This window comes from Tarenaya hassleriana, unplaced genomic scaffold (genome assembly GCF_000463585.1).
Source record: "Tarenaya hassleriana unplaced genomic scaffold, ASM46358v1 Cleome1, whole genome shotgun sequence".
In the NCBI taxonomy this organism is placed as follows: domain Eukaryota; kingdom Viridiplantae; phylum Streptophyta; class Magnoliopsida; order Brassicales; family Cleomaceae; genus Tarenaya; species Tarenaya hassleriana.
In genome coordinates, this window is record NW_010960187.1 from 1,849,704 (window position 1) to 1,875,409 (window position 25,706).

Below are 25,706 nucleotides of genomic sequence, written 5' to 3' on the forward strand. Positions count from 1 at the left end.
AACATTACTTATCCAAGAACAGGTTAACTTGCAAAAAGCCAGAAAATATTGGTGCGTATCATATCATACCAACAAAGATTGCCGAAAATGGTATGTAAAACATCCAATTCTTTATTAATAATCTCAATTATAAACAAAATTAACTTTATTAATTACATAAATCAAATTGGGTTTAGCCCAAGGAGAAAATCGTTGTTACGGAAAAGAAAACAAAAGGGCGTTCTTCCCACAAAATCAGACTACTCACTCGTTCACCATTTTTTGTTTCAGCTCATGTTTATGATTTAAAACAAAAATAAAAATCCCAAGTGGCTCATATGATAAACCCAAAATTTTCTTTATAATAATTACCCGATATCGAAATGTAACAATTATTAAAAAGAAAACATTCGATTAAATGAGAAAACAAGTTTAGCGAAAACTTAAAGAGTTAAATGATTAACCAGCAAAGACGAAATATAAAAACAGGGAAGCATAATAATTAATTACCAAAACTAGCAAAAAGAAAAGTCACTGTCCCCTTCTATTATTATATATCAATGCCGGAAAAAAAAAAAGAAAACAGATTAAGAGTAAATGAAAACACAACAGAACAGAACAGAACAAAATGCGTTTAAAAGAAGACACGGAAAGAAAAGGGCGTAACAATGTGCCTAGTAAGGCTCGACGGGCTTGCGGAAGCTGGCTCCTGCGTACACTGCCTCCGATCCAAGCTCCTCCTCGATACGCAACAGCTACACCACACGCATTATATATGATTTATTACCCGATTTCCATGTAAAACCCGAATATGAAAATAACTGAAAGCCAACAAAATTTCTTTATCGATAAAACAGAAATATAATTGCATTTGGTTTGGGATTGTAGCAAAAAAAACCTGGTTGTATTTGGCGAGACGCTCCGATCTGCACGGTGCTCCGGTCTTGATTTGCCCCTGATTTATACCAATACCCGATATGAGGGTCGAAGCGAAGGCGACATGGAAAAACTCAAATCAAGAAAAAAAAATGTCTTTTTTTTATAAACGTACAGTGGCCAAGCCGACGGAGAGATCGGCAATGAAAGTGTCCTCGGTCTCTCCACTTCGGTGGCTAGCCATCACGCCCCACCCGGCTCTCTTCGACATCTTCACTGCCTCAATACTCTCGGTGACTGATCCGATTTGGTTAACCTGTTTGTGTGAATGATTCAGTAACCCCACAAATGATAACATCCCATCTCGGACTACAATTATCTGAGGCCAACCCCCGATTTTCGGGTTTCCCTCATATTACAACCTGATCTCATCTCATATAGTGCTCAGGAACCCTAATTTCAGGTTCTTTTGTACAGCCGTCTCGAGAGTCTCCAGAGTGTGTATACAACGTACCTTCAGAAGGAGAGCATTGCAGGTCTTCTCATTGATCGCCTTCTCGACCCTCTGAAGAACGGAACAAAAGTGTCAATGCATTTGCAACGAAGAACTAAAGAGGGCAGAGCCAAGTGAAGCTCAGGTCGGGTCAGGTCTCGGATTAGTTGACAAACCTTAGGGTTGGTGACTAACAAATCATCTCCAACGATCTGGACCTTGTCTCCAATCTCAGCAGTCATCTTGGCGTAGTGTTCCCAGTCGTCCTGGTCGAACGGGTCCTCAATGGACACGATTGGGTACTTGGAAACAAAGGATTTGTACAAGTCCTTGAGAGCATCCCCCGAGATCTTCTGAGAACCATCGTTGTTCTGCAAATAGATGGAAAGAACAGAGAATCAAAACACACATTCAAAGCTGAGTTCTGAAGAAGGTAGCTTTAGATGGGCAAGAGAGAATTCTCACCTCTTCCTTGAAGTTCAAGTCGTAGGTCTTGTCTGATCCATAGAACTCGGATGCAGCCACATCCATCCCGATGACAACCTGGAAAATTTGATCGGAAATCATTACTTCCGCAGGTTATATATCAGGTACAAGCACGATTACACAATTAAGGATAGAGAGACAGACCTTGCCAGTGTAGCCGGCCTTCTCAATGGCAGTCTTGAGCAATTCAAGACCCTCCATGTTCTCCTGAACGCGACGAAAGCAAATCACAATTAGGGGACATACAAAACAGGTAGGAAGCCGAAACATCAATCCTGTGGATAATAGTTATGGTTCAACCTGAATGTTTGGTGCAAAGCCACCTTCATCACCGACGTTTGTTGCATCCTGGCCATACTTCTTCTTAATCACAGACTGGGAGATTACATGGGAATAGGGAGATGATTAGGTTACAGAAAATGGAAATGCTATAGCATGCGTGTTAATCTGGGAACAGTCAAGAGATTTTTGGTAAAAGAAGAAAACAATTGACATGATTTAGGAACCACATCATTATGTTAAAACTCTGCTCTTTGCCACCAATTGTTGTAATATGAGAGCACCAAAAAACGTTATATTTTCAATTTATTCACCTTCAAGTTGTGGTAAACTTCCACACCCATTTTCATGGCTTCGCTGAAAGATGAAGCTCCAACAGGAAGAATCATGAACTCCTGCAAACATCAGTGTCATACAAGGAACGCTAAGGAAAAAAACCTCTGTATCACATATTAACAAAGAATTAAGGCCTTGCCTGCATAGCGAGCTTGTTTCCGGCATGGGATCCACCATTGATGACATTGAAGGCAGGAACTGGCAAGACCAACTTCGAGTTACCAGCAAGGTTAGCGATGTGCTGCATAAAAAAAAAACCATACAAAAAGGTTAAACGCATATTAAAATAAAAACCTGGCAACTTAAGTAAATCTGTTCTGTCGTTCATGGCTACGAGGAAAGACAAAACGGGCTGTGATTTTTTTACCTTGTAGAGAGGGATTCCTTCGACAACAGCTCCGGCTTTGCAGACAGCAAGAGACACAGCAAGGATAGCATTAGCTCCAAGCTGAAAATGAACACGCAAAGAAAACTGGTCAGAATCATATGCCTTCTAAAGGGTATATGGCATATGCAAAAAAAAAAAATCCTAAAGCACCTTCTGTTTGCACCAACCCCACTCATTCTGGGTTCCGTCAAGTTCGTGAACCATGAAGTTGTCAATAGCAGTTTGCTGAGTTGGGTCCTGCAAGAATCAACCAAGAAACAATTGCAAGGTCACTTACATGAAGGCCATATTCCCTTTTCTGCAATTATCAGTAAACTAAATTCAGAACAACGTTTAGAACAGCGCGAGTCAAAGAACTGTGGACTGACCTTGCCGATCAATGCAGGGCCGATGATTGTGTTAACATTGCCAACAGCCTACAGTCATCAACCAGGGGCAGCAAATAAGTACAAAAAAAATCACTCACAAAACATTTCCGTCGCCCAATAAACAGAGGGAAAGAAAAAGACACTATCACATAAAACCCTCACCTTAGAGACACCCTTTCCAAGGTAGTCAGAACCTCCATCCCTCAATTCAAGGGCCTCGTAGATTCCTATTGTACAAAATTCCCACCAAGAATGATTCATTTAACCACACAAATTCTTTATCAAGCCAAGACAGGCAAGATCATATAAGCTACGCCGAATTTACCCAAAAGATACATGAGTTTAGATGCTAAAATAGATCTAATCAGACGCAAAAAGTAACATACCAGTGGAAGCTCCACTTGGAACAGCAGCTGTGACCTTGGCACCGTTGGATAAGACAACATCCACCTAAAGATCACGTCCAACACCCATTAGACTTTTTTCTTTTTTCTGATCAATGAGTAACACCAAGAGAAACAAGAGATCGGAAAACAGAAAGAAACTCGTCTAAATCGTTAAATAAACTGAAGGAGAAGAACAACACTATGCTTATAGCCAAAACTAGGAGTATCTAAAGCAGATCCAACACAGAGAATATATTCTCCAAAACATAAGAGCAAAGTCCATCATCGAAAAGAAATTTTCGTTCAAAATTACGAAACCAACGACCAAAACGGGAATCAATCTTTATCGCAGCTTCTATCCACCGGAAACAAACGCCGATCATCATTCACAAATAAAAAGCATCCACCTACGGCTCACAGATCGTTTCAACAAACAAAACCACCACAGTAAACAATTGGCATTCAATACCCATCATATAGGCAGATCTAACACGAAAAAAAAAAACAGAAAACAATCGGAAAATAAGAAAGTAACCGGAAAGTAGGAAAAGTGACGGAAAGGGAGAAGAAACAACCTCGACGGTCGGATTTCCACGGCTGTCGAAGATCTGCCTAGCTTTGACAGCGGTAATGGTCGCCATAGACGAAGCTCGAGTAGATCTGGAGGGAGAAAGACGACGAGGGCGAAGAGTTCGAGGGTTTAGTTCAAACATTTCGCAGAGCTAAGGTTGTTATATAAAGGGGACCGGAAATGTTTGTAAGATTTCAGCCGTTGGATTAGAGGCCGTGAGATTCAATATCAGCCGTACGATCAAATTGCAGGTTTAGTTACAAAACGATGTGCTGCACGCGTAGAGGTTTCTGGCTCCTTGCCCAAGTAAAACAATTAATTGGAAAGTGGAAAATACCAAAAAAGAAAAGAAAAACGGAATCTTCCCTAATTCACCATTATAATTTTATTTGTAACAAAGCTAAATAAATATTCATTTTCATAAAAGGTACAAAAACTTCGATTCTTTAAATTTTCAATATAAAATTTTAACTATCTAAAATTTAAATAAAATAGAAAAATATCTATATATTATAATTTTTATTATTTTTCAACTAAATTTATATATTATAATAAAAATAACAATTTCATGTTATAATTATATCTGTCTACATTAGAATTAAATTAATGAATATAATAGTTTTAAGATGTCTTATAAATATTGAGATTTTATTTAGATTTTTTAATTGATAATTATAATGTAAATATATTTAAAATGTAATATATTTTTTAATTTAGTGTATTGATTTGCCATTTAAATATTATATTTTCTAATATTATATAATTATTTATTTATAATATAGTTTGTATGAAAATTTTGCGTTTATTTCTTTATTGGATCTGCATTTAATAATTGAATGTTTTAAAACGAACTTGTTGTTAATATGTATTCAATGAATATTTTTAAAAAAGTTAATATTCCCTCCATTAATTACTTTAGTTTCTTGATTTTTTAAATCAATTAATTATTATTTGTACCCATGATTTTTAAATCTCAACCGCAAAAAATCGTGAATGTTAGGGAGTGACACATGGCATCAAATCTGACGGCTTATGATATATTATATCGTTTTCGGCATATTCCTTAGGCATATTTATCATTAAATACTATATAATATATATATATATGCTGATTTTTTTGGTAAAGATATATATGCTAATTTTCGATATAATAATCCTTTTATTTGTCATAAATTTATTTTATTCTGATTTTGGATCTAATATCTACTTTTTTGTTATTAATTGCAGAGGCTGGCAATGAATGAAGACCACAATAGCATAATATTCTTCCTTTTTGGAAAATTTAAAACACAATTTAACTCACGTCATATTTCATAGATTCATAGCAATTTAACTAACATCACATGTCAAGATAATATATATATCAAACGTCTAAAAATATGGTTCCAATATAGAATATAAAGAACAAATTTACTATAACGAAAAGAAAATTTTATAAGATATAAAAGACATTAAAAACAACAAATATATGCAGAAATACGAGCAGAAAATTTAAAAACATAAATTTAATATACATATATATATATATGTATTCAAACTTATGCTTTCTAAAGTTCTGACTCTAAGCAAGGTATATATATTACTTAAATGGTTGAAATTATTTCAACCAATACAAAATGATATTAAATAATAATAAATATATTTTTTTTGCCTTCAACGTTTGCCCGCAGATTTATGTTGCCTCCAATTGGCAGTTGCCAATAAGCTTTTGATTAACCACATGTTGCATATTCGGTCGATGAAATTACATATCCAGCATTGTATATATAATCTCTGTTCCATTCAGAATCCGTCTCGAAAGCACAAAGGATTCAGAACCAGAAATTGACCAGGTTTGGTTTTCACTAAAAAAGATCCACTTGCAACGTTTTCAGACCAATCTAGATCCAAAGCATAAGGTAGATACCAAATCGGTTCGGAGTGATCAAACCAAACCCGGCTTCAAAAACCGGCCAAGGAAGCATAAACCGATCAAAGCCTAACAATAACTATTAACAAAACCAATGACCAATGCATATACCAAAACATTTTGAATCCAAGTTGGTCGAAAAGGGGGCAAAATTCTCGAGTGCAAGATATAAGTGAAATCGGGTAGCACAACAGAGTCGGGTATTCTAGCAAAAACGTTCTGAAATAGACAATATTACGTTGCAACTTACCGAACGAGTATAGAAAGAGGAAGAAGCTCAGGTAGGTTACAAATTCAGCGTTTGCCACCGCCGCCTCCCAGCTTGGGACCCTTAGGAGCACCACCCTTGGAGAGATTGCCCTTGGCTTGAGACTTCTGCTGCTTAGACATAACCTCGGCTTTCTTGGCCTTCTTCTCGTCCTTTGTCTTCTTGATCCTCTCCTTGATCTCACTGTATCATCACATTCATTCAATCAAAATTTCGCTTAGAAACGAAGTGACATTTTATGTTATGGCAATAATGGGTGGTTGGGGAAGAACACTAACCGGAGAGCGGCTTCTCTGGCTGCATCACGAACCTCGGGCTTCTCTGTTCTTTTCTTCTGAATGACCTCCAACGTAGCACCAACAATGGACCTCGAGTACGGCTTCTTGGTGGCCCGTCTCCTCTTCCTCACAGCCTCTTGGGCGATATCCTAAGTAGAGCATAAATTACAGCTCACAAATTAGGGTCACCATCATTGTGAATCAAATCACAAATTCTCAAAGCAGAAGTCTTTACTTTTTTGTGCTGCTTTCTGTACATGGCAGTCCATGTCAGTTTGGAAGGCTTCAACCGGTTGTGGAAGTAGCGTTTGCATTTGGAATTGGCAAACAAGAACACCTGACACAATAAAATTGTGACACCGAGATCAGTAAAAACACACGGAAGCAAGTCAAATGGAACACAACAAAGGACAAAACACCAAGAGATGCAACATTCTAATGAAATTCAAACAAACACAGCCCAGTTGATGGTTTACCTGAGAATCAGATCTGATGAACCTGATTCCCCTTCCAGGATAGATCTTGGCACCGCTGAAACGGCAAAGCTCCGTCCTGTATGCAGAAGATGGCCCAGAAATAAGATATAACTCTACATTCCCTTCTACAGGCCGAAAATGGCCCAGAGACCATATAATTGTCTTTGGAATGTCCCATCTTACATGGAGAACACTTCGAAAGGAAACAGTATCGACCTCGAAAAGCCCAACAAGACCAAAAGATGACCTATGATAACATTTTTTGCTTCCGCAGAGAGTTCATACGATGTTCATTGAAATCACAATTGTGACCAGAAGACCACGCATCACCCAATCATCCAATTTCAATGAGAATCCACAAGTTAAATGCATCGAAAATAATTTATACTGTACAAAAAAAACACATAAATTTCTACTGTACAAATCCCAGAAGAACGTAAAATCCCGGGAAGCCATGAAATCCAATCCAAAAGTAATTGGACAAAAGAAAATCTACATTTCGACGAAGTGCGATAGTTTTGATGGCCAAAATGCAAATCACTGCATAAATCGATACCTAATTTTGCAGAGAAAGAGACAGAGAGAAGAGAAATTGATTTATTACTTGAGAACCATGGCTGCGCCTTCACTTGCTCCGGCTCTTCCTGAAACTCTACCCGAAAACCCTAGCGGGAAGTGATGGATTATATAAGAGAGAGAAAACAAGAGGGCTCTGCATCGATGAGAAAACCAGGTCCTTCGAGTTTTACGGCCCATTATAAATATTCCACAGGCTCTAGGCCCATTAATAAAAGCCCAATAACTTCATCTCTATTTTATTGACTCTCAAGAGGCCCCTGAAGTATAGTAAAATCACGCAATTGCCATTTGATTTTTCTGAGCTTTGCATATATATGATTCAAATTGCTGTTTTATTGAATCTAATTAGTTGGTGTATATTAGGCATAAAAGTATGTCAATAATATCATTTTATAGTGATTTTGATATTAAAATATGGTCAACCGGGTGTTGACCAAGAATAGATGACCAATAACTTGGACTCCAAGCACAACCACTTGAGACAAAAAAAAAAAAAAAAGAATGATTTCAAACAAGATTCTTGATATTGGACAACTATGATTGTCCCCAAACAAAAAAAAATAACTGATTAATTTCAAACAAAAAAAAATGAAGAACAAACACTCCACTAAGATTTCTTCAGACATGTTCAAGCAACTATCACTGGCTGCTGCAAAATCCCAGGAATCCCATGAACTCATGGTTATGAATCATCTCTATGCTCCTCTCCACACCCACCACTCCTGTTTCAGACATTTCCAAACAACAAGTTTCAGAGATTTATCGAACCGGGTTGATGAAAAATGTTGAATTTCAGATCCTGAATCATGGGTTTTGGGCAGATTCTTGGATAGAAAGTAGAAAAGAAAAGAAAAGATCTGAACTTGATCATACCCATTATGAGAGCGCTGGCGAAAATGACGCCAGAGAGCACGAAAACGATGATCGAAGCTCTCCGCAAGATCGTGACGAGTTTTCTGATGAAGGATTGTCCCCAGAAGCCGGCCAGAATCGATACCGTGGTCAAGTATAAAGCTGCAGAGATATTGCAGAACAGGTTTCTCACTTTGTGAAAAAAAGAAATGAACATTGGTCTCTTCTGTAATGTAATGTGAATCAGAGAGAGAAGGAAAAGAGAGGAGAGATCTTAACCGTATGGCATTGGGAACCTCTTGAGGAGATAGAACTCAACCACTGACAGTGATGAAGAATACATCATCACAAATGTTGCTGTTGCACTTGCAACCTGCATATTTCATCCATGTACAAATCAGTGTATGTGTATGTGTGTATGTATGTATGTGTATGTGTGGGTGTGTGTATACCTGTGGGATGACACCGATCTCGAGAAGCAGAGGGCCGAGAACAAACCCGCCACCCGAGCCGAGGAGACCGCCTACGGTTCCTCCCACGATGCCACAGAAAGCACAGAAAGCGAGGTTCAGAGGCGTCCAATCTATCGAAGCTTCACAGATTGCTTCAGTGTTTCCGCTGCTGATCCTTCTCTCGTGCTCTCTGAACAACTTCACTGCTTCGATCCCGGTCATCCCTATTGCGATAGGGACCTGAGGAGAATACATACATACCAGAGAAGGGTTTTTGAGCCAATGAGCCTATTTGAAAGCAGAGAATACACAAGTCTTTTGGATCGAAAGATTTCATTTCGTCTAACCTGTAAGCAGACAAGAACCCAATACAATGTGCTGCAGGCTTTCGTTTCGTTCTGTCGAGATCGATGTAAGAAGGATCAAGACCCGGGAATCTCGGGAAAACGAGAAAATAAGTGAAGAATAAGAAGATGATTGGAAAGATTTTCGCTTGCCTTGATAACTTGGATAATCAAGAAAGCCAACCATGTAAGCACCAGAACCAGAAGCCCTTTCCACCTGAGGTTGGAGCATAAGATTTCCTGCAGCAGACAATGCCAAGAACTGTTTTGATTCTTTGTTCTTGTCTTAAAAAAAGAATTCACGGCTCGAGTTTCGGAATCATTCACATATATATGTACCAGTTTCGATTTCTCGTTCTTGGGGATAAGCGGCTCATACTCGGTATCGATCAAGACTGCAAGAACAGATATCGAATAGTTTAGTTTGAGATCAAACCCGATTTCTATCAGAAGGATTAAGTATCGGATTTTTTACGTTCTCCATGGGAATTAACCAGTGATACTTGTTGCTTCGCCATCTCGTTCTGCAAAAAAAGCCGAATGCTCGTTAAACGGTTAACGTTAACTCGCAAAAAAGAAAAAAGGGTACTGGAACTACATTCAAGATCGTTTCCTCCTTCCACATCTCGACCCCCTTGAAGAAGGATCTTGAAGAAGTCCCTGCTCAAACCACCGAAACCCGAAAAACCGGTCAAAACATGATCTGAAATGTTTCCACTTATCCGGAAAATCAAGAAATTCGGGTACCGAATCGCTAAAGTACCGATGAAAAGAACGATGATGAGGACCGTGATGAGCCAGTAAGGGAAAACGACGCTGAGAGAAACGCCGAGGGTGATTCCGAGCAGAAGCATCGGTTGAAAGAGAAGAGCGAGATCGTAGTCTAGGATCGGAACTTCTTTTGTGGGGTGAGGAACTCTTAGATTGTACCAAACAGATGAAATTGAAGCCCCCATTATCATACCTTCAAACCCGAAAACAGAGGAGTCAGAACAGAGAGAAAGAAACCTTTTTTTCTTGCAGCCGCGATTTCTCGGTTTCTTGTTTGACAAGCAAACGAAACGGGATCGAGCCCGGATAAGATAAAGAGGAGATGAGAGCGGGTTAAGCACATTTCGAGATGGCAGCTGCGGATTTGGTGTCGAACCCGATGATCAGAGTGAGCATCGGAACGAAAATGCCGCCTCCTCCGACGCCTCCGACCGTTCCACAAGCTGATCCTAGAAACCCTATCACTGTCGTCGCCACCAGCTTCCAACTCAACTCCAAATCCTACAATTTCAGTTTCAGATTAAGAAGCAGAACAAATGATCAAAACCCCAAGTTTTTCTTTCTTGTGTTCGAACCAGAGACAAGGTGATTCATCCCAATCTTCTTGTAACACTGTTTGGTACGAGGTTTACTTATAAAAATCAAATGTCTATACTCTTTATATATATATATATATATATATATATATATAAATTGAACTCAAACTAAAACTGTACTGAAAAATAAATAAATGAAAAAGTTAAAAACATTTATTTGAAAAATTCGGGTTCGTAGGCCCAACCGAGTCTGAAGTTCGACCCTATAACACTCGGGTTCGGGTCGGGTCAGACCAACTCGTTGGATTAGAGTTTTTTCATTTGAATCATATTTTTACCAATTGGTTTTTAGAAAATAGGGCTTCCGGATCGCTCAAATACCGGCGGTCTTAACCCGACCAAATCCGAAACCCGATTTGTACCCGATTTGAAAACCCGATTTTCAATTCAAGTCCAAATAAAATCATTTTCTGGACGGATTTGGGATCTCGGGTCAAAATTGATACCCTAAAAAATCCAACCTAAATCTGATACTACCCAAACCGAAATAACGGCCCCTGCTCTCAATTAACCAAACAGATTTAATAATTATTTTTTATTATTTAATAGTTTAATTGTTAATACTTAAGAGTTTGGTTTCTGTATTCCACGTAAAAACGGACACTGGTTGTTTTTGGGAGTGCCTAAGCGTCGTTTTAATTGAACGTATCGAAAATAAATAAATTAAATATAAGAAGAATCAGATTCGATATACTCTAAACATTCAAAAATCGATGAATTATTCATTCGTAAAAATCTAAAAATATATACATTAATTTTGTAAATCCGTCAACTCAGGCTGGATTCCACAAGAGAACTCCCGAAGTATTATTTACCCAAAATAATTATATGAAAACCATTGGATAATAATCCTGCGATTAACGATGATTAATAGTTAAAAAAACAACTAATGATTCTCGAAAGTGAGTTCCGTATCACAGAATATTCAGAGAACTCAGAAAGAACAGAAGAACATTGACGTAAACGAAGAAGACGATGCAAGTGTTATAATAATTTTATTTTTAAAAAAAAGATTTTTACCGGCCAAATTCTCTCGGAGTGAGAGAGAGGAGACAAGGAAGAGAGAAGAACTCTGGATCGTGTCTTGTCCGAATAATCGCTGACGTAAAACACCGAAACGACGGCGACTGAGAAACCCAGGAGTAGATACACCAGAAATCCTCCTGTATTTCTCCCCATTGTAATTCCCCCTCGTTTTTCTCAGAAACCCTAATTTATTTTTGGGGTCTAATCTCAGAACCCCAGAAAAAAAAAATATTTTTTTTCGTCGCTGGTGAACGGGCAGAGAAGCTCAGAGACCGACTTATAAAGCAGAGAGGAAGACGGAGGGAGCTGAGGGTGCAGGAAACTCTCGCGTGGAGACTTGGGTAGAGGATCTTTTCGTGGGTTTGTACACGTGGCCCAATCATATGACAGGGAAATTTTTAGAAAAATATATATATTTTCCGTGGTCTAGGCAAGATTTTGAAGTGTAATTTAGAAGGAAAAAAACAGATTTCTAGTTTTGAAAATGGAATTCTACGTAAGTATTATATTAATAATTATATTTTAAGAAACTAATACTGAAATATTAAAGATGTTACCTGAAATTGATCTTTTAGAACTATAAAAGCGTTTTACTAACCAATTATAAAAAGTATGTTTTACCAAAAAATTTATATAAAAAGTATGTAATTGTTTTATTTAATTGAAATGAAATAAATTGGAATAAAAAAAATTACCAAGATTTTCTACAAAAAGAACGCCATTAGAACAAAGAAAATCCGTATACAAACACCTAAATTATAACCAAATACAAATGAAAATTATTAAATTTTAATTAATATTTAATGTGAAATAAGGGGAAAAAATCTAGATAGGTTTGTTGGATGACAATTTTGGATTGAATACATTCTCACCCGATATAATTAATCAAGATCTAAGATATTTTTGTCTCTATCTAATTTCTATAATATTTATCAGCGTTTCATTAAAATTATAAGATTTTCGTATTAATTTTGCGATAACAAAAGTTATCGTATTATAGTAATATACGAAAAAGGAAAAAGTTTTATGTATTCGTCGGTTCGAATTTTCCACGTCACCATAAACTATAGGTGCGACTCTGTTTATCCAAAATTTGTAACGCATAATGTAAATGGATAGATTCGGTATTACAGTGGGCTTGGCTGATTGGTGGATTAACATGATGAAATCGCAGCCGTCTATTTCATGGAGCGGACCCCACTATAAACTTGAATGGTAGACCAGACCGCATGTGATGACTACAGAATTGAAAGAGATTTGGCGCCTCTCAAACGTCTCGTGGTGTTCGCAGTGATTTCGGATACGTATACGGATTGGTTTTTACTATTATTAATTAATTTATTATTATGGACACAAAAAGTTTTTTTTCTATAAATGTTACAAAATAAAAGTAATTCTTAATTTATTAATTATTTTTGTGTCTATAATATGAAAGATTAATAAAATATCAAATATAATATAAATTTAAAAAAATAAAAAAAAAACACAATGTAGAAGATAATAAAACATAAGAAACATAAATTCAAAAATTAAAAATATATCTCAAATACTAATCAAAACTAGAAAATAATTTGCAACACTGAGATTATTTATGACTATGATTGTGCTCACTTTAAATAAAAAATCTATAAGAGAATAAAAAAATTAATTGCAAAACTTAAAAAAAAATCTATACAAAGTCAGTTATTGTTTTTTTAATCGGATTAATTCGTTCAATCGTTCAAATTGGCTTCCATTGATGCGGATTAACTCGTAATCTCTAAACTTGCGTAGATTCAATCAGTAAGATCTATGTTTTATTCGGACAAAAAATAATATCAATCCGAATCTACATAATGATAGAATGAACTAAAAATCAGCTGACCTGATTAATTTTAAATTTTTTATAATATTTATAAATCTAAAAAATGGAATTCCTGGTTTTCAGTTGATAGTTTTCATCTTATTTTTCTTTTAAGTTCAAAAAATTGATTATCATTTTTTTTAATTTTAAAACTCCAAAATCACTATCCATTTTACAGTGGACAAAATATCAAAAAAATCGAAACTATCCGTTCGATTCGTATCCGGTTCTAAAATTCGGATATTTGAAATTTACAAATCGATCAGATATAAATATTTATTTAGATCGAAAACAGATATTGTGTAAATATTTATACGAATCGAATATAGATATTTGACATGTGCCACCCCTCTAATCCATTCGACCCTTTGTATTTTCATTTCATCTTATGTTACAACAATTTCTCCGATATTTTCATCTTATTGAATAAAAAAACACGAAATAGTTAACAAAAACAAAAACAGCAAAATCAAGGGAAAACGCATCATCTTGTCATTGTCACCGTCGAAACCTCACCCATTTACTCACACTAGACTTTTGTCCCAATATGATCCGACGGCTTCAGAGATTCCGATGTCTCCGGCCTTGCCGTGTTCACGTGCCTCACGTGCCATCCTCCAACAATGTCGGAGGGCATCGTCAAGTCGACGACGTCAACTTGCCTCTCTCGCCTTCTCTGCCGTCGTATCCAACGTGGATACTGCCACGTGGCCTTTTCCGACGAAAGCCTTCTTCGCGCGCTCGTATATTCCCTGCACCGCCTTCAGCACCGACCCTATCACGCCTGATGTCTGCTGCGGCGGCGGATGCTCCGTCGTCCTCTCCGTCACTCCTCCGCCGTGCCGGTTGACCTCGACGATGTCATCCGCCGCAGCCTCGATCCTCTCCAACTTCCCCGCCATCTCCGGCTGTTGTTGCTTTGACGCGATATCCTCTTGTTCTTCTCTTTTTTTTTTTTTGGGTATCACGAGAAACTGCGATATCTCTGACAAAAAACTTGACGAACTGGTTTTTGCAAAGTGTCTCGTGTTTCTGATATTCAAACTCACTTTTGTCTTTGTGTCCACTGTTCGAGGTGCTTCGTCACAGGCGAAATATGCCACGTGGCCCTCGAGGAGGTCTCCCGCCGCAGCCTCGATCCTCTCCAACTTCCCCGCCATCTCCGGCTGTTGTTGCTTTGACGCGATATCCTCTTGTTCTTCTCTTTTTTTTTTTTTGGGTATCACGAGAAACTGCGATATCTCTGACAAAAAACTTGACGAACTGGTTTTTGCAAAGTGTCTCGTGTTTCTGATATTCAAACTCACTTTTGTCTTTGTGTCCACTGTTCGAGGTGCTTCGTCACAGGCGAAATATGCCACGTGGATATAGGTGAAGGAAAGAAAGCCACGTATGATGTTTAATCTGACGCTAATGCATGCCCATTTCAATTAGTAAAAACATCAAAATAAATACTAGATATTGGAATTAAATCCGTATAAATTTTGAATATAATAATATCAAAGACGTCGGGCTTTAAGTTCTGATTCCGGTTTGATTTGGTTTTTGTTTCACCCTTATTGTTCTTTGTTTTAAGTCCCGGTTCAACCGAAATCGCAAACCGAACCGTAAAAACAGAATCTAATTAGTTTGAATATGATCATATTCGAATTATTCGATAACTGTTCCCGTTTTATCCACATGACAATTTTGTTTAGATCTATATAATCGAAATTCGATTCTATAGATTTTTGACTCGGATCGATCTCTTCAATTCCACTGTAAATTTATTTTTTTGTGCTTTATTATTTTAAAAAAAAATATCAGACTTAGATCGATCCAAGCCGAAAAACTTAGACTTAAAATTCAATGGTTATTTATTGGATATTTGGTTTAACATTATTCAGTAGAGTTCGGTTCAATTGTATATACCCTAAACCCAAAATTTTGCAAGTGATTTTGGATATTACTAAGTATTCACATTCTTTACTTAGTGGTAATCACATCTACTTGTTTTGTTGACGGATTAATGGCTTCTGTAGAAATTAATTATCATGATTAGGGTTATAGTTCTAAGAAACAACGTTTGCGAGGAAAAAGGCAAAGGCAAATACTATATAGTCGGTCCAAATTAAAATGGTGTGAAATTTGTATATAAGTTTGTTTGGTTTGGCAAATTCAGTATATAACCTGTTGGATTCGATTTAAAATTGCATAATTTGCTCCAAATTAGGTTTAGATGCTAACAGTGTGATCTACCAAAAATATAGGACTAAATGTTAACAATCCAAAAATGATGGGGCAAAATTCGAAACAATCCAAAAGTTTTAGCGTGGTCTTTAAGCGGACGACGAACACCGCCTCGTATTTAACTTTTAAAAACGACACGTAGTTCCTGTGTGGTATACGGTGCTAGCTAGATCTCTCTGCCAAGTCTCTCAGCAATGTCGGGAACAGAAGAAAAAGCCCCCGCCACCGTCGACTCGACGGCAGAGGTCGTCTCCGGCGAGAATTCGAAGGCGGAGAAAACCTCCGAAGATAAGGCAGAGCCGTCGCCTGCTCCGGCTCCGCCGGCGGAGAAGCAAAGATGGGGGGACGTGGAGGACGATGAGGAGGAGCAAGATGTGGTTTCCGAGAAGGTTGGTTCGTTGAGTATCCAGGAGAAAGAGAAAGGCAGTTCAGTGCTTGAGGAGCCCGAAGATTCTAACATTAGAGCGGTATGAAAGAGTTTTTTGTTTTTACCTGTTTTGACTGTCGATTCTGATTTCAATGAGGTTTCGGTATTGGTGTTAAGATCTCTTCATTTGTGTTAAGCCCGCCAACTGGGTTAGGTTTCTTGGATTACTCAAGCATCTGGCTTTTAAGATTTTTTTTTATCAATGAATCTGGGATATTTTAGGGTTGAATTACCAGAATTGTTTCTGTTCTACCCATAAATTACTTGCAGATAAGTAGGATTGGGATCTGGGTTAGGGTTTGTGGAATCAGGGAGGGAAAAATCTGATCTTTCATCATGTTCTGATAAAAAAATTACTTTGATAAGTGGGATTGAAGTCATTTATAGCATATTGGTGATTGGTTTCACATTTTCTTTAAGATGGGTATAAGTAATCTTTTGGTCTGATCTGGATTCTGCTCTTCCGTAGGTTACATCAGGCGATACACCATATACATCCGCGAGTAAATTTGAGGATTTGAACTTGTCGCCGGAATTGCTAAAGGGTTTATACGTAGAGATGAAGTTCCAGAAGCCAAGCAAGATTCAAGCAATAAGTCTCCCTATGATATTGACTCCCCCTCACAAGCATCTAGTTGCCCAAGCGCATAACGGCTCTGGTAAAACCACCTGCTTCGTTCTCGGTATGCTCAGCCGTGTCAATCCAAAGCTATCTGCTCCTCAAGCGCTCTGCATTTGTCCCACGAGAGAGTTAGCGATCCAGGTTAGTTTTGTTTCCTTTGTTTTGTCAGGGTAGATCTTCCAATTCCTGGTGCCATTCTCTTTATCATTGTATACGGGTGTGATATTGGTGTTCCCATCTAAATGAGTGGAGAGATCAGCATTACTTCCATTCAGAATATTGATTTGATAGTTGGGGACCTCGCAGTTGTTGATGTTTAAGAGTACAGTTGCTAGCTTTGCCAAAAAAAAAAAACATTCTCATGCTCAATGATTGAATGAATGACAGAATATGGAAGTTCTTCAGAAGATGGGGAAGTATACTGGGATAACATCTGAGTGTGCTGTACCGACGGAAAAGACAAAAGAAGTGTCGCTTGCAAAACGACCACCTGTTTCAGCGCATGTGGTGATCGGTACTCCTGGAACTATCAAAAAGTGGATGGCATACAAGAAACTGGGTGCAAGTTGTTTGAAGATCCTTGTATTTGACGAGGCTGACCACATGCTTGCTGCTGTATGTTCATTATTCTGTCCGTTTGGTTTGTCAGTTCTCAACTTGGTGTTTTTTCTCTCTTTCATGGTGAAGGAGAAGTGATTATGGTATTTTTTTTAATTGCAGGATGGTTTTCGGGATGATTCCTTGAAGATAATGAAGGATATCGAGAGAGTAAATCCCAATTGCCAGGTTTGTGAAACTAACTTTTGGTTCAAATATCCATACCAGCCTTGTGAATTTTGGTTGAATGGTATCTCTTGTGCTTCCGTTTTTCCGTCTTACAGGTCCTCTTATTTTCTGCAACGTTCAACGAGGTTGTCAAAGATTTCGTTGCGAGAACAGTCAAAGACCACAATCAACTGTTTGTAAAGAGAGAGGAGCTCTCTCTGGAATCCGTCAAGCAGTACAAAGTGACTTGCCCGGAGGAACAGGCGAAGATTCTCGTGATCAAGGATCAAATTATGGAACTCGGGGAAAATGTTGGGCAGACCATAGTTTTTGTGCGTCGTAAGGCAACAGCAGGCATGTTGCATCAAGCACTGGTTGATATGGGGTATGAAGTCACTACCATACACGGTAGTATGACCCAAGAAGATCGGGACAAAATAGTTAAGGAGTTCAAAGACGGTCTAACACAAGTTCTTATAGCAACTGATGTTCTTGCACGAGGTTTCGATCAACAGCAGGTGATATTCAATTATTTTCGTCTCCTTTATGATTCCTTCTACCCCTCTCTCTTCCTCTCTCTCTCTCTCTCCTACTTATGTAGCTGAGGTGCTTAAAGTTTCAGTAAAGGAAAAGACGAATGCCTTAAAAACGGTTTTTTCCCAATGCAGGTCAATTTGGTTATCAACTTTGATTTGCCGGTTAAATACAACAGTCCTATGGACCCTGATTACGAGGTGTACCTACACCGGGTTGGCAGAGCCGGGCGCTTTGGTCGTAAAGGTCGGTTTCGATTCTCCTGATCTATGTGTTTGCCCGGAAAATGTGCTTTTCTGGCCTCGGCCACTACCCGATCAGTAGTGTCATATTTCTTATACGGTGGTCTGGTCGATATATATGTGGCAGGAGCTGTATTCAACCTGCTGATAGATGATAGAGATAAAGTGGTGATGGAGAAGATAGAAAAGTACTTTGAAGCAGAAGTGAAAGAGGTAAAAAGAACTTGAAGATTTGAATACTGAGACTGATACGGGATTTGCTCAGATTGCTCCATTGTTTTGATGGAACTGTTTCTTTGCAGGTCAAGTCATGGAACTCAGAGGAAGAGTTCAAGGCGGCTCTCAAGGAGGCAGGACTCTTGAAGTGACAACAACTCTGGTTTCATTACTCTTGTCTGAAAATTTTTGAATGCCTTTGAAGAGGTTCTGATCTGGAGGGTTTTGCTTTTTTTCTTTGGGGGGATTCTTTCGTGATGCTGCTTCTGCTTTTGCCTTTGATGATTTTGTCGATGGCCCTTTGTGATCAAAGATTTGGTAATGTTAAATGGATTTATGCTTTGTATGCCAAATTGTGTGTTTGTTTTGTACAACTTATGTGATTTTCCCTCTCATCTTGTTTTTTTTTTAATAATCGGGTATTAGGGTTTTGTGATAAAAATTCCCCAAAATTCTAAATTTTTTATGATAAAAGTTACACGATACTTTTTATGGTAAAAATTCTAAAATTTATCCCCCGTTTGAAAATTCAAGGGTTATCTCTATGCCATCCAACCTCATTTAAATTCGATTTCGAAAATTGGATATTCCATATTGTCAAAACCCTAACACGAATATCCGATTTAGTCGGGTATTAAAAATTTGGGTAAACCGAATGGGCGAAGATGAGTGGACCATGAGAGCGCGTGGGTTACACGTTAGCATCGTCTTCTAAAAGTACATCTGATGTACTGTTTCGAGCTACGGACACGGCCGGAGCCTCAGCCCTCGGATCCAGGAGATCTTGTCGGCTCTACCGGTCAACGCTTTGACTTTCTGAATCAACACTTCCGAAGGGTTGATTGACACCGCGTCGTTTCTTATTTCTAGAGCGATTGATTGATTCTACGACACCGCGTCGTTTCTTATTTTTAGAGAGAAACAGCGTGCCGGTCAAAAGCGGTTAATGCGCAAGTAAACACACGATGACTGACCTCAATGCCTTCGAGTTTAAACACGCTAAAAAAACAATAATACAAAATAAAAGAGTTCTCGTATATTCAAATGTCAAGAGTTATATCGAATTTATTGATATTGGAAACAAATCTTGATTCTGAAAAATCTAAATTTTGCCAAAAACACTTATTCGCTCACATTCAACATACGAGATGTAATTACTATATTCCTCACCACCAACATACAATTTTTATTTATTTTCATGAACAATATGAATGAACTCGCTAATTATTTACCACAATAACCCAACAGTTGGTGGTCCACTGGTTGAGAGTTAATTAATTGATTCTACTAGTGACGAAGAGGAGACACAATTAATTGTGTGGTTAAAAACGAACTTCGGACCCAAGGAATTAAGTGAGCCGAAGACCTAGTGAAAATTATTTAAAAAAAATATTTCCCACAATAAATCTCTAACCTATCTTATGCACTTAAATTTTTTTTTTCATTTTCTCTCGATTTTCTTTCAAGTTTTGCAGACTCATTTCTCCATATATTTCGATGTGTTCAAATATGTAATTATGTTTTTTTTTCATTTCAAACTTTTAGTGTAAACTCATGTTCAAAGTCTTCTAATGCATGCCTCGTTCCCCTCGCGAACTCTTAGATGACTAACTACACCATGAAAAAAAAAACATTGATAACCAATATTTAAATGAAATATATATATATATATATATATATATATATGAACACATATATAACAAGTTAGAGAAATGTCATTTAAATGCATAATTTGCTAACAAAAAAGAGAGATTTTGTATAATAAGGTCGGGCAATGAAATCACCTATTATCTTTAGCCGACGTTCTTAAATATTACCACATATGCATTGGACCGAATGAAGGTTCATTATAATATTTGATGTCCGATCGAGAAATTTATTTCCAACAACCAAACTTCATTTCCGCGAGACCCACCGCCACCACCACGACAGTTGAAAACTAAGTTTAGCACATGAAATCGGTGAGTTTATGGGTCTTGTCACGTCCTTGTTGATCGAAATGAACATCAAATATAAAATATATAATCCCATCGACCTTGTACATATACAGATCCCCGTCATCATTTTCATTGGTGTCTATGATTGGATATTTTTTTTTTTATATTAATTGACTTTATACATAAAATTACTAAACTATATAATTCAAAGTTCTGACTTAAACCATATTAAGACTCGGCAAGGTCCACGTTTTTTTTATACGGAGTTGGCAAAGTCGTAATGCGCACTGATCAAATCTTTTAAGACCCTCAAATAAAAGTGAGAAATAATATATATATATATATATATATATATTTTTAAAAAAATTATATCTACGAAGAACCCTCTATATCTTATAATAAATAACGTATTCTACACATAAATACTAAACAGTTTTGCATATTGTACAAACATTTGTACAAACATGACGGTAAACATATGTACATTCAAATGTTGAACTGAATCTTCAATTTTTTTTTTTTGGTAATCGTAAATTTTCTATTTCTGTACAACTGCCCAAGTACATATCTGAAGAGAAAGAGCTGCTGTCTTCCTCGGTTTCGAGTTACAATCGACTTAAAAAACAACATTTCCAAAATAACTATTACAGCCTGTCAAATAATTGAAACCAGAGAACCATAGGAGAGCAGTCAGCACGTCACGATCAGCCGAGATCTTGCGCCTGGTGGATTGGAGGATCTCCTTATGCAGCACCTCCACCGGACGTGACACCGAGCGGTGGATCCTGCAATTCCTTTCACCCCATAGCATGTATATAGCCGCTTGGAATAAGAGTACCACCATAAACTTGAGCAGACGATGAGTGTTTAAGTTAGACAACCATAGTAGGCATTCATTGAAGGAATCCATTATTGGAAGAGCTAGAGTAGAATCCGCCAACAGAGAGGGCCATAGTGGAGCGGAATATGAGCATTTGAAGAATAAGTGATTTACCGATTCAACTTCCATATCGCAGAGAACACATGATGTGTGTGTGTTCAAGTCCCATTGCGCCATTCTGTCACGGTTCGGAAGCCGATTCCTAACTATCAGCCAAGTGATAAAAGCGTGTTTGGGAATCGAACGCGGGAACCAGACTGAATTTTTCCAGGGAACTGCCGGCGGTGGTGGACAAAGGAAGGACCATGTCTTTTTTGTCGAAAACGTTGGGGCAGCAACCTCGGAGCACGTTTCAGACCAGTAATATTGGTCAGCATGATTGGAGAGGCTGGGATGTGTGTGGCTCAGCAGTGCTTGGTGGATGGCGATGGTCGCATCGGAGCGTGCAGCAAATAGCTGCCAGCCCCCTGCCCTGCTCACGTCGGCCACCGAAGCTTGTAACGGAACCCCTAGAAGTCGGGGGCCTATAGGACCTGTAATCAAGATAAGAGGTCCCATCGGGAGCCAAGAATCATACCAGAAACTGCATTTTTCTCCATTTCTGACTTTGCATTTCATAAGTGACCGAGCTATTGGACGTAATCTAAGAAGCTTATGCCGAATGCATAACCCTTATTTATTTTTAACCATTACTTATCAATCTAATTTTTATTTTACAAACTATATAAAATTATAAATATATTAACGGGATTTTTTTACTTAGACCTTTATGATCCTTTGGGAGATATAGTTGGACCAAGACACGTTAAAATTTTGGATTATATATATGTATATTAACGGATTTTTTTTATAACCAGGATAGTTCTCCGGGCGTTCGGCTACATCCACCCTAAATCCGGGACCAACTTTTGTATATGGACTATTTTAGTCCAAAAATTACATCTCTCTTCACCAGTGGAGTCGAATCCATGATCTTGAGAACGATTTTGTCACGTATCAGCCATTGGGCCACCAACTGTTAATACAAATTGCACTTTATTAAATATTAGATATTTTCTAGTGTACATATAGTCTTCCCGTGTAAGTCCACGGTGAAAATGACACGATATATACACAGCTTAGAAAAAGTATATGTGAGGTAATAATGAAAACAACGAAACTATAACGGGAGAAATTTTTTATATATGTGAGAAATTATGAGATTATTGATATAAATAAATGGTAGGCTGACGTGGTGACCAAATACATTGCAACGAATTGAGAGGAAAAAGACGAAATGGCTGCTTAGTATATATATATATATGTGTGCGCGCGCGCGCGCGTGTGATTATATGCATTAGAGTCCGCTCTTGGATATTGAAAAATGATATACGATTAGGTTAAAAATTTCATCCCATTTAAAAAAACTAATCCTAATTAGGATTAGTTTCTCTAGAGTTTGTTTATGTGAACCTGACACCACTTTATTTTTTTTATCCTAAGTAAAATTTAAAAAAACATGCAATATGATGGTTAAAACTTGATATTAATTTTGATTGTGACCCATTTTTTATGATCTAATTTCTAAATTTTTTAATTTGGCATTATATCAAAAATACTCTTCCTTTACTATTTTGACTAAACACATATTCTTCTCCAATTGTGACCTTATGATCCATGTGATCAGAAATATAGTATGATCACATGTAGATCTTATTGATCATAACGTCAAATTTATAGTGATCACACTAATTCATTATATTCGTCTCATGCATATCTCATTAATTATTTGATAAAAACTTTATAAATTATATCAACATATGACCCGACTATATTTTTGGTCATATAGATCATAGGGTCACAGTTGGAGAAGAGTATATGTTAAAGCCGAAGAGTATTTTTGATAATGTACTTTTTAATTTGATATAAGATAATTAAGAGAAATATTTATAAGATATATTTAGATGCATGGTGTGGGTTTTAGGTTTACATAAATAAACTTTAATTCATGTTTTTAAGCTTTTTGGTGTGTAGAGTTTCAAAATTTCAGAATTGTCTAATTTTCACATGTTTTGTATTTTCTATAGTAAAGAGTTTTTGGTTTTTATTTTTCATATAAATCTGTTTATTTTTTCAATTTGTCTCTTTTGATTTCCTTACTTGTTTTAGTCGTTTACGCGCTATTATCGTGACGCGTGTATGTAACAAAATCAGCATCGTCGCCACAAACTCGAATAAAGTTTAGTGAATTATTATATTAAACTTTGGAAAATATCATCAATTAAAGAACGAGTCGTGATGTGTTTGGTTGGCAATCGTACTTCGATAATTAATATACGGACGGAAAAGGTTTATTATAAATAAATCATAAGAAAAGGTTTTCTTATTTATACCAATAATACGTATTAATATAGGACAAAATCTTTAATCAATTAATTAGCTGGCTAATTGTACGGGAATCTTCATTAGAAAACTAGGGTTGCATAAATATGGAAATTTGATCTAAATTAAATTTTATTTATTATTTTACACCGACGGTTTGGGAAAGTCTTACGTGGACCCAGCTTTGCGATCCTCGTGAAAATTTCTGAATCCTCTCTTCAAATAAATAAATAAATATATATATATATATATATATATATATATAATGGAAACATATTTATACTGTAATAAATTAATATGGAGACGCATGAATGTTTTTATCATATTAATGTTAATTACATTGGTCAACAGCTGGCATGCATGCATGCACGGATGATGCTAAATTTTTATTAATATTTGAAAGGTTAGCCCGATCACATGCTAATCCTGTTTGCTTAGTTTGATAGAGACAAAACTACGTAAATAAAATAAATAGAAAAAATTAGTAGGTATATATACATATATATATATATATATATATATTCTCGAATACACATAAATCTTAAATTATTTAGGGCAAGCTCGCCATAGCTCTTGGTGTAGGGGGAAGGACCAATTTGTTATAAATAATTATCATTTTGTTTGCTAATAATTATAAAATCTATACGAAGACATATATAAATGCATAAGATTACACGAACTATTATATAAACGATCTATTTAAATGTTCCAATATATATACATGTGTGCGTGTATATACGTGATAGACCTACGTGTAACAGAAAGATCCATTGGTTGGTCGGTCCAATATGTGACATAGCATGAAAACCTCAACTACGACGTACCCAAAGACTCTTTAGAAGTGAAAATATTTATATTGCAAACTATGCAAAAGTCAATATATATAAATTTCTATAAAATTGACCGAAATCCCCCAACCGAGAAGTTTCGCAGGTTGGATATGGCGAAGTAGTTTCGTCAAATGTTTAAATAAAATCAATCTTTTTTTTTATCTTTTATTATATACGAATATATTTAAAAAGCTTGAAAATTTAGCAAAAACATGTGTATTTGACTTGATTCACCAATTAATGCATATTTCAAGGAAAATGCATTTATCTAATAATATTGGAATGATCATATAAAATAATTATACTATAAATTGACCCAGATAGTTGCTCGTGAAAAATTATAAGCACCTATATATATATATATATATATGGTCGGGTGTAAAACATTATTATAGAAAATATCAGAAATATAATTTTAAAAACATATATACGTGCATACATACATATATATATATATCATCGTGATTATATGTGATGCCTGAAAGTTAGAATGTGCGACAGACTAGATTTGTAATCAACCAGATAAGCACGTGATCGACAATGTGCATTGAGGCCCAGGGATTTTTTTTTTTTTTTAAATTCTGTTATAAAAATAAGATAAAATAGATCGTTGAGGAGCCATTATTCCTCATAAAATATTTTAAAAATCTAAGCCTTTAATTTTAAAAACTAAAATTCCAATTGTACGAATATCATAAAAGAATATATGTAATAAGATGAATATTTCCATTTGAAAGACGAATATTTCCTTTTATGTAATGGCAGAATAAAATTTTATAACTTAATATATGTAACTGTAATAGAAGAAATCATATCAATATTCTGAAAAATTAAGCTGATTAGCACTTCAATAAATACGATATTGCAAACTTTCTTTTTTGGTTGCATACATACATACATACATACATCCGGCCGGCTATTTTCAACCCCATATAACTTCCAACTTCAAACCTCCAGAAACACGATATCTATTAATTACTTTGATATTTATTTCCTCCTTTGTTAAATTCAAATTAAAATGTTATTTTTTCTATTTAAATTTACATTAATTTTGTTTCTATCTAAATTTATTTCATGTAAGATTTATGTGTGTTTTTATCGCAATAT

At 36.5% G+C, this 25,706-nt stretch overlaps 4 protein-coding genes across 4 annotated transcripts; 1 reads left to right on the forward strand and 3 right to left on the reverse strand.

The window, feature by feature from the left end:
* Positions 1-495: 495 nt before the first annotated feature.
* LOC104805113 (bifunctional enolase 2/transcriptional activator-like) lies at positions 496-4,309 on the reverse strand. Its single transcript, XM_010529545.1, has 16 exons — positions 4,167-4,309; positions 3,592-3,655; positions 3,368-3,432; positions 3,206-3,253; positions 2,988-3,074; positions 2,817-2,897; positions 2,589-2,690; positions 2,428-2,508; positions 2,135-2,209; positions 1,979-2,041; positions 1,814-1,891; positions 1,525-1,719; positions 1,370-1,420; positions 1,031-1,171; positions 878-934; positions 496-734 (listed from the first exon to the last, which is right to left on the reverse strand). The coding sequence occupies exons 1-16, from the start codon at positions 4,302-4,304 to the stop codon at positions 654-656; spliced, it is 1,407 nt and encodes a 468-aa protein (XP_010527847.1). The 5' UTR covers positions 4,305-4,309; the 3' UTR covers positions 496-653.
* Positions 4,310-6,136: 1,827 nt separating this feature from the next.
* LOC104805122 (60S ribosomal protein L24-like) lies at positions 6,137-7,792 on the reverse strand. The gene is made up of 5 exons (XM_010529556.2): positions 7,698-7,792; positions 7,094-7,169; positions 6,853-6,954; positions 6,618-6,766; positions 6,137-6,522 (listed from the first exon to the last, which is right to left on the reverse strand). Exons 1-5 carry the CDS (start codon positions 7,706-7,708, stop codon positions 6,366-6,368), a joined length of 495 nt encoding a protein of 164 aa, XP_010527858.1. The 5' UTR covers positions 7,709-7,792; the 3' UTR covers positions 6,137-6,365.
* A 294-nt stretch (positions 7,793-8,086) lies between these two features.
* Positions 8,087-11,948, reverse strand: LOC104805133. The gene is made up of 12 exons (XM_010529567.1): positions 11,708-11,948; positions 10,433-10,592; positions 10,084-10,284; positions 9,919-9,980; positions 9,796-9,844; positions 9,660-9,715; positions 9,474-9,560; positions 9,324-9,374; positions 8,977-9,216; positions 8,804-8,897; positions 8,546-8,686; positions 8,087-8,394 (listed from the first exon to the last, which is right to left on the reverse strand). Exons 1-12 carry the CDS (start codon positions 11,864-11,866, stop codon positions 8,312-8,314), a joined length of 1,383 nt encoding a protein of 460 aa, XP_010527869.1. The 5' UTR covers positions 11,867-11,948; the 3' UTR covers positions 8,087-8,311.
* A 3,981-nt stretch (positions 11,949-15,929) lies between these two features.
* Positions 15,930-18,986, forward strand: LOC104805142 (DEAD-box ATP-dependent RNA helicase 38). Its single transcript, XM_010529579.2, has 8 exons — positions 15,930-16,252; positions 16,682-16,975; positions 17,222-17,449; positions 17,555-17,620; positions 17,716-18,117; positions 18,268-18,379; positions 18,503-18,588; positions 18,678-18,986. Exons 1-8 carry the CDS (start codon positions 15,980-15,982, stop codon positions 18,741-18,743), a joined length of 1,527 nt encoding a protein of 508 aa, XP_010527881.1. The 5' UTR covers positions 15,930-15,979; the 3' UTR covers positions 18,744-18,986.
* Positions 18,987-25,706: the final 6,720 nt, after the last annotated feature.